At 36.6% G+C, this 8,845-nt stretch overlaps 1 protein-coding gene across 1 annotated transcript in view; it reads right to left on the bottom strand.

Moving 5' to 3' along the window:
- The window catches only part of LOC108751376 (nuclear anchorage protein 1-like), an 84,334-nt gene that overhangs the window by 22,514 nt on the left and 52,975 nt on the right, over positions 1-8,845 (bottom strand). Inside the window, exons 26-33 of the mRNA XM_018491498.1 lie at positions 8,009-8,198; positions 7,768-7,903; positions 7,332-7,662; positions 7,018-7,221; positions 5,786-6,027; positions 5,410-5,458; positions 4,780-5,007; positions 54-2,966 (exon numbers count right to left, since the gene is read on the bottom strand). Coding sequence (XP_018347000.1) covers positions 54-2,966; positions 4,780-5,007; positions 5,410-5,458; positions 5,786-6,027; positions 7,018-7,221; positions 7,332-7,662; positions 7,768-7,903; positions 8,009-8,198 — 4,293 coding nt within the window. The remainder of the gene's footprint in view (positions 1-53; positions 2,967-4,779; positions 5,008-5,409; positions 5,459-5,785; positions 6,028-7,017; positions 7,222-7,331; positions 7,663-7,767; positions 7,904-8,008; positions 8,199-8,845) is intronic.

Raw genomic sequence — 8,845 nt, 5'->3', positions numbered from 1 at the left:
AGCATCTTTCGCAGTGCTTTCTATTTTTTCACCTACTTTCTTCGTATCACACATTACAGCTTTTTCAGTAGTTGCTTTTGCTTGATCCGTTGCTTTCTCTATGTCTGTCGAAATCTTCTCCGAGACTTTTTCTTTCTTTCTCTTCGCAATGGACACTGTCTTATCTTTGGATTCTTTAATGTCGGTAACAGTTCTGTCAGCAATGTCCTTCGCGTCTGTTACTAAAGCATCTTTTTTCGCTTCCAGATCTTTCAAGCCAGTGGCTGCCGCTTCTTTGGCTCGTACTTCCTCTAAAGCAGCTTCTTTTTTCGTATCGTCCAAGAATTCCTTAATGTCGTCGGATGTTTCCTCTACGACATGCTTCGCACCTTTAAATATCCCCGATAGGAATCCTGTACCTTTGTCTTTCGCTTTCTTTGCTTCTTTAGTCGTTTTGTCTTTTGCAGCTTCACCGCTGTCGACGACATCGCGTGTTTTCTCTTCTATTTTTTTGGCAATCACGTCTTTACCATCCTTGACGGCTTTACTAACGTCTTCTGCTGCAATTGTGATGTGCTGGTCAACTTTTTTTATCTCTGTTGATAATTTATCATCTTTATCTTTCGAATCTTTCAATTCGCCCATGATATTCGCCACATTCTGTGAATCTTCCAGGAACGCTGCAGTTACTTTTCGTAAGTCTTCGTGGCCACTATCTGGCAATTCGAGCGACGGTGTCTTCTCCTTAGATCTACTTCTGGATCTGGAACTTCTCGCTTGTTTGGGACTTCTAAATATACCGAAAATGCCGCTTCCCTTATCTTTTTCAATAGCTTCATCTTCGGGAATGATAGATTTTTTTATCTTCTCATCTATAGGCGGAATTCTTGTAACACTCTCTGGTAACTCTTCTTCAGCTTGCTTCAAGTTTTCTGCTATCTGTATTGTGTCTTCTAGAAGTTTCGCCGTTGCCAATCGAATGTCTTCGTCTCCGCTATCAAAAGAGGTCTCCTTCGAAGAACTATGCTCTCGGGATCTGCTTCTTTTTTTGCTTTTGAGTTTCGGGCTCTTAAACATACCGAAAAAGCCGCCACTCTTTTCTTTGATATCATCACCTATCTCTTTCTCGAGTGCTTTTGATTCCGACATATCGGATTTTATTTCTGTAATAGGTTTTTCGATATCTTTTTTTTCTTCCTTCTGAATTTTCTCCTTGTCAATGTCCGCTTTTCCGTTTACCTCTTCGTGGATAGTCTCCTCGATCTTTATCGTGGTTTGTGCAACATCGTAAGATTTACTGACTTTATCCGCAGGAATATCGTCGTAATGAGTGGTCGATACGAAAGTACGTATCTCTTCTTTGGGAGTGACTTTTGTGCCGTCGCTTTTGTACACAATCGGTAACACACTAGAATCAGCAACCTTCCGCGTATCATCCAAGAGTTTCTCCGTTACAACTTTGATTTCCTCATCGCCGCTATCAAAAGATGTTTCCTTCGATTTAAGCTTTTTGTCCTTGGATTTTGGACTTTTAAAGATGCCGAAGAAGCCACTCTTTTCCTTTACTTGATCTTCTTCCTTTTCGTCATCCTTACTAGGTGGCTCATCCGTTGAAATAATTTTTGCTTTGCTTTTGGTATCCTCGATGACTTTCGCGCCAGTCACAGCTTTTTTCACAGCTTTTTCTGTTTCTTTTTCGATTATGTTAGGCACTTCGACAATCTGAGATGCTTCGATCTCTTTCTCCTTTTCCTTCATTTGTAATTCCAATAATTCCTCGCTTTCCTTTGCGATTGCTGCCAGCTTTTTCTTCTCTTTTTTTGCGATTTGTTCTGCGGATTCTTTAGGTTTCTCAACATGAATAACAGGTAAGACAGATCCATCTTCATCTTTTTTAGACTTACTTTTGAACAAACTCGAGAAGAAGCTTGTCTTATCTTTACCGTCATCATCGGTCTCAGTAGCCTCTGTTTTTTTGTCTTCTTTCTCCATTGACTTAGTCAGACCTTCGTAAGGTACATGCATGCCTGCAGCGATTCGTCGAGAATCTTCTAAAAATTCCATAGTAGCTAATCTTACATCGGGTGCAGTTGTGATTTCTGGTAATCTGCTGTCAAAATGCGAATCCGTTACTTCGGTAGAAGGAAATTCTGGCTGCTGTTCAGAAACTTTCGTTAGTACAGCCTTCGATTCCTCGTCACCACTGTCAAAGGACGTGTCCTTTGAACCTTTCTTGCCTCTCTTCAATTTGGAGCCTTTAAAAATTCCCGAAAAAATTCCGCCGCTCTTATCCTTTGTTTTCTTCTCTTCGTCTGATTTTTCTTCCGTGCTGTCTGCCAAATGCGGTACGTTGTAAACATCTTCATAAGCCGTTTTCGCAATCTTCCGAACGGTCTCTTTATCCTTCTCCTTCTCCTTATCTTTATCTTTATTCCTGTCTGCTGGAGTTTTTATTTCTGACTTCTTTTGATCAGTTCGAACTACTGTGTCGACCTTTACCGTTTTTTGCGTAACAATCGCGTCCGTAGGAACTGCGCCCAACTTTTCGTCAACTTCCTTACCCTCTTTAGATAATTTCTCTTTCTCGCTAACAACTTCTTTTTTATCGGGGGAAACTATTACCGTTTCTTTCGTAGTCACGGTCTCAGTCGGAGTCTGTTTTATTACCGTAGTCTTAGTTACTACTGTCTGACCTACTTTCGGATCGCCACTAACAGAAACTGTTTTTGAAGTGCTAACTTTGGGATCCGGCGTCCCACCACGATGTTGTTTAATCATCGGCGGTTCAATACTAGGAATTTGCTCTAATTTGGGAACAAAACCTTCTGGCTCGGTAGTCACTTGATCTAAATGAACATTAATTACAGTCTGCCCTATTGCACCCCGCGCCTCTTTATTGTCCCGCGCATCATCATCATCATCATAAACCACCGACCACCCTTCCTTCGCTAACTTCCCCTTCTCTTTCTCTGCGTCTGCTATTACACCTGTTAATTAAGTATAATATATTTTAGGCATCTGTATACGTGGTAGCAAAATAAAGGAACACAATTTTATTGTCAATTTCGTCATCATTAGTGTAAGCTGGCTCGCTCTTTGATTGCTCTTTTGATTGAACTGCGGTTAGACTGTAGTAGTGTGGTTTGTGCGTAGAGTGTATGTGCTGTGGAGCAGCCATCTTCTCACTACATCGTTATATACGCAAGGCAAATGTGATTCAAGAAGGAGAAGTAACATCAATTACTACCAACGATCAATATTGGTGCAACGTACATACGTACTATGATTTTTCAATAAATTGCATTGAAACGTTCTCAGTAGCTTGCAATTTCGAAATGTTTTTCTGTGAAATTACTACAATTAGTATTATAATATTAACTATGAAATGTATGCTAAAGGTACTAAAATGAAGCTGTTAGGGAATATAAATTCAACATATCAGCTTCACAAAGAACTCTTGATTACTGTTTTAAGTAACAACAACAGTCAATTGCTATTAGTAATGACTTTAGTAATTTTTAATCTATCAGTTATATTATAAGTAAAGAAAACTGTATTCTGATGGCCTACGCGACAACGATCTTTTCTAATGACAGCTGCTCCGTGCGCGCACACAATTAGGCCCACATATTGGCCATTCATGCAACGCCAAATAATTGCAGCGAAACCTTGCTGAAACAAATTAATCTAAAAGTGTTCGCGAAATATTAAGGATATTAGTGGGGATGATTAAATGAGATATAAAAATTATTGTATATAATATACGAGTATAAGTAATAGCTGTTTGAGATAGGCCGAAATAAAATAATCCGTTATTATTTATATTAAAATAAAAGCAAGCTGGTAAAATTCTGAAGAGATCCGCATTGGCTTCCAGAACCTGTGAGTGGACGGCATAGAGACAAATGTTTAGTGCTCACATACGTTACTTGCACTCTGCAAACGTACGTTTGTTCTTTATAAGCTGAGACAAATTTTATGCATTGACGTGAATCGTGTCCACAATCATAATAATAATAATAATAATATTCCTTATTCATTGTATTAGCATTTATTCAACCGCAACGTTTCGCTGAAATAAGATCGTGCACACTGTTGATTGAATACTTACGTACAAAAAAATTAAAGCTTGCATCATAAATGACGATAATAAGTCACAAGTGAAAATTCAATGTACGAAATAGATTAGCATTGAAATATAGCTGCTTAGAAACTACGTTATTGGCATATAATAGTCTATACGCCAATACAATTAAAAGTGATTATGTGCATTTGTTGCGACATAACTGCATAACATGTATCATTTTTACAAATGAAGAAATAATATTCGTCTACAGGAATGTATAAGAAAATTCACCGAAAAATAGTATCAATAAGAGAAAAGACAATAATGCTAAACGCGCAAATAAATATATAAAGCTATTTGAGAAATATAGTTGTACATCTCGTGCATTATTTAAAAATTTTTAAGCGAGTAAACTTCATAACTATGAACACGATATCACTAAAAAAAAAGATATCTCCGATCTAATGAGGTTTAGCGAGTTCGGCGAAACGCAGTTCGTCGACACATGGTTAATACGAGTAAATCGATCCCTTAGGATCAAGCGTGCGCCCGCAGCATTAATCCAATCATGCTGCTGAATTTATAATATATGTATGTATAAATGCGTAAATCTCGATTTGGCGACGTAACTCCGCTAAAACTCGATTAACGGCTGCCGATTCTTTGCCAGTAGTATTATAAGCACGGCCCCTCAACCCGCACCGTTCATTCCAATCGCTTTCAAGCTCACTTACCAGAGACTATCTTGTTGGCGTCGGCGATCGCTTTCTGACGTTTTTTCTCCGGATCGTCCACTTCGTCGCGCGACTTTTTGCTCATCGTGTCGGTCGTATGGCATTTGTGCTCAAGGTAATCAGCCATCATGTCGCTGAGCTCTTTCTCGTCGCTCGCATATTTGTCTTTGATGGGGGTCGAGGTTCCGTTGAATACAGTGCCGTTTGTGATTGTGATGTGCTCTTTGGCTGTGAAGTGCAGAAAATGCGTAAACGAAGAGACACGGAGGTAACACGAGCTGAATGTGAGACATTGCATGACGAATGTAACGGATATATGTGGCCACAGTAAAATTGCTCGGCAAGCGTTGACTAACATGTTTTCTAAGTAAGCACGAGTAAAAGTGTTCGTTCTGTGTATTTGACAACTGTATAACACGCGTTATAGTGTAGCGTGCATCATTCATTCAGGTATTGTGAGCCGTGACGTCACATTTTTTATTGCAGTATGTATTGTAGTATAATAGAAGAAAAATGTATAATATTGAATAATTTTTGACAAATTGTACATGTAATGTTAAAACGCAATGCAAGAGCGAGTAATAATAAAATTAAATTTATAGTATATAATATATTATTATTTGTACTTACGTTTATCGTGTGTGCCAGTGATACTGAGATCCTCCATTGATTCAGAGTCCTGGAATAAAGAGAGAATTGCGCTTTATCTTGGTGATGATTATGAGAATCCCACGCTCTTGGAGAAGTAGTTATTTGAGTAAATTACTGTTATGTATAAGCCTTTTAACTGTTGTAGCATACATAAAAGAACTATTACGAGATATAAAGTGAACGGATAGTATCTTCTTCAATTGTGCTCAATAATAGTATTCGTTAGATAACGAGAATAAGGTTAAACGATAAAATAGCATCTTTTATTAATGATAATTTGTTTTGTCGCATGACGATTTGAATTATATTACAATTATGCATGTAGATTCCTCTCAGATTTGCATAAAGTGCGTACCTTCATTCTGTCAGACTCTTCATAATCAGGGTCCATTTTAGGATCCATAGTTGCATCACGGCGGAGTGACGTGTTTCTTGACGGTCCCAATTCCTCCTTAAGAGAATCAAATCCTGGCTGATCCAGTCTGACTCTCGCCACAGCTTTTTCAACGTCGTCAGTCACTAACTCAACATTGAAGATACATTTGTTTACTATATCTTCTCGTCCGATCTTATTGAGAGCTTTTTCTAACGTGTTTCCTGCAAATAAAGGACGTCACGTGATATTTCAATTATCAATATAAATTTTATATTTAAATACATTACAAATCAATATATTATTAATATTTATTTTAATATACTAGTAATGTTACAAACTGTTTTATATGTATTTTAAATATTACAAGTGTTAAATAGTTTTAAAAGCAAGGATACATTTACAAGGCTTCGATATTTGTATCATTAAAATTTATATAAATATTGTATCATTAGATTGTATCATTATAATTATATTCTTATTTAATTTTTTTTAATTTTACACAGACCTGAATGTATTGCATTTTGCGAACATAAGTAAGGATATCTTCGAAATATTATTAGAAGTTCGCTTGTATAATGATTATGATTTTCATATTCTTGATATAAAGTTATAAACATCGTTTTCCTTTTCCTATTTATATATTTATATATTTTTTTAAATCAAATTAATTAAAATTTAACAAATTTGAAACAGAACAGTCTTAAAACATGTATTATTTTCCCGAAAATTTTTCCGCGAGAATGTATCGAAAAAATATTAAATAATCTCGGCAATACAGATTCACATAAATACGTGTATTCGGCGATACGTAAAATCGGTGCAAATAAAGAAGTGGCAGAATTTAATCACTTTCACTGCACGACTGCCGATCACGTACTGCGGAATCACGACCACTTGTTATTTCTGCTGATTGCAGAAACACCGTGAGTTATGTGTGAGTCAATGCCATTAGCAGGAAGGAAAGAGAGGGAACGAAGCGTGTAGACTTATGTCAGGCATAATAATGCACAATGAGATCATCACATATCTACGTTGCTAGAAAAGATTCCTCACGCCTGACTCAACTATAGCGCGCGTCTAATTAATCGACCTTGCTGGGAAACAGGTTTTTTTTAGAGTTATCAAGGCAAGCTATCGCAACTCTTATTCACCGAAAATTAACATGTTACGTTTTGATGATGTAAAGATAAATAAATTACATAATGTTTTACCTGTGGCTTTGTTTCCACTATTTTGCCAGATTTTGAACATGGCAGCGGCCTGTTGTGCAGGTTTATCGGGATATTCTTGTTTTATTAAAGCCACGTCGTTAGGTGGGATATTCAACTCTTCCGCTAGTGGTTCCCAATCTTTATCCAATAGATTGGCGATGTCTGTTAATCGAATGGTCGCTCTATGTATTGCATCTGGTCTGCCTAAAAATAATATTTGACGTGTAAAATAGAAAATTTTGATAACAAATGTCATTAATAATTAATTTTCATTTTATTACATCACACACATTATTGTTATAATTTACACATACTTATTCCACCATCGCGTAGGAAACTGTAGTTCTTTGACAATTCCAACAAATCAAGCTCAGAGACCGCGGTATCCGGAGAAATTTTTTCCGGCAGCAAAATATTTAGTGTGCAGATTGGCGTTTGCGGCAGTTCACCTCTCGGAACCTTAGGTTCGCTCATAAACATGATTCGACCCATCATATCAGCGGCATCCGGATCTTTTATTCTCGCGGTAAACGGAACTCTATTTTCCTTGAAAGCTCTAAACGGTAATTGTAGCTGTTCACCCGTTTTCAGAACGGGTACAAGATTTCCCGAAAATTCCATGTATTGCGTTTTACCTTCAAGAACCTACAGCATTAAAAAAGATTTAATAACATCTTAAGTAACTAAGAAGCTACATATAACTCATGAACGGCATAACACTTTAACGGCATTTTTATTGTCGATAGTTACCTCGACATCTCTACTCTTTGCAACTTCTGTAAAATGTTCTTGATGCTCTAAAGTTTTATCTTCTTTGTCGTCCGTCATACAGAATACACGTAGTCTCGCTTCCAATGGATCTACTCGTTTTGCAAACACGACGAATCTATCGTAAAGTAAGTATCAAAGTAATTACTTCCTGTATAATTTGCATCTATGTAATTTATTACTGAAAATTTATATGTGTCACGTTACTTCAGTCGAAACGTACTTAGCCATGAAGGGCACATGTGTCGCGTGCGTGTATAGTTCCGTGGCCATTTTCGTGGCGTCGGAAATGTTACGGCAGTCCATTAACCAGAAGCGGGCGGAAACTGTGGTGGTGAAGGAAACGCAATCTTTCACAAAGGTCAACGGCGTCGAGCCTGTGACGTCCTCCCAGACTGCCCGAGTCTGACCCCCTGAACGACATACATGCCAAGTCCAATAACATTATTAAAATATGTCCGTGTTGCAAATGCGCAGGTGATAAAAGTGAAATGTGTGTGGTATATTTTTGCACGACCGAGATTAAAGACGAGCAATTAATTGAATACAAATCAGTGCCTATGCATAAATAATGTTGGACATATTAATAGTAATTTGATAATTCATACAAATCAGACAATGGAAACGCATTTAAAAACGGTCGTTGTAAGTGCGCTGTTGTTAGGTGCTTTTTATCAATGTGTAAATGTAATATAAAAATAAATACATGATCGACTAAATGATAATGCTTGCAAAATCAAGAGGAAGCTATATACGAAATGTGTAGAAAGCAATTATAGGTGTATAAATTTAAAATAAAAATTAAGTAATAAATAGGAAAAATACTATTATAAAGTATTAATCAATATGTATTTGTCACTTTATTAAAAAAAATTATTAAAATAATAACATTAAAATTTTAAAAGAAAGATAAAAAATTACAATTATTGTATTTTTTTCTGGGAACGATTTTAGAGGTACTATTAATACTTGTAATATTAATGAAATATATTCTTAATAGATTACGATTAAAATAAAGTTAAATGTGATAGTATTCAGTGTATATGTAATATTGTTATAA

Source organism: Trachymyrmex septentrionalis, unplaced genomic scaffold (assembly GCF_001594115.1).
Source record: "Trachymyrmex septentrionalis isolate Tsep2-gDNA-1 unplaced genomic scaffold, Tsep1.0 scaffold44, whole genome shotgun sequence".
Lineage (NCBI taxonomy): Eukaryota > Metazoa > Arthropoda > Insecta > Hymenoptera > Formicidae > Trachymyrmex > Trachymyrmex septentrionalis.
The sequence above is the reverse complement of the archived record's forward strand: the minus strand, read 5'-3'. Positions and strand labels throughout refer to the sequence as shown.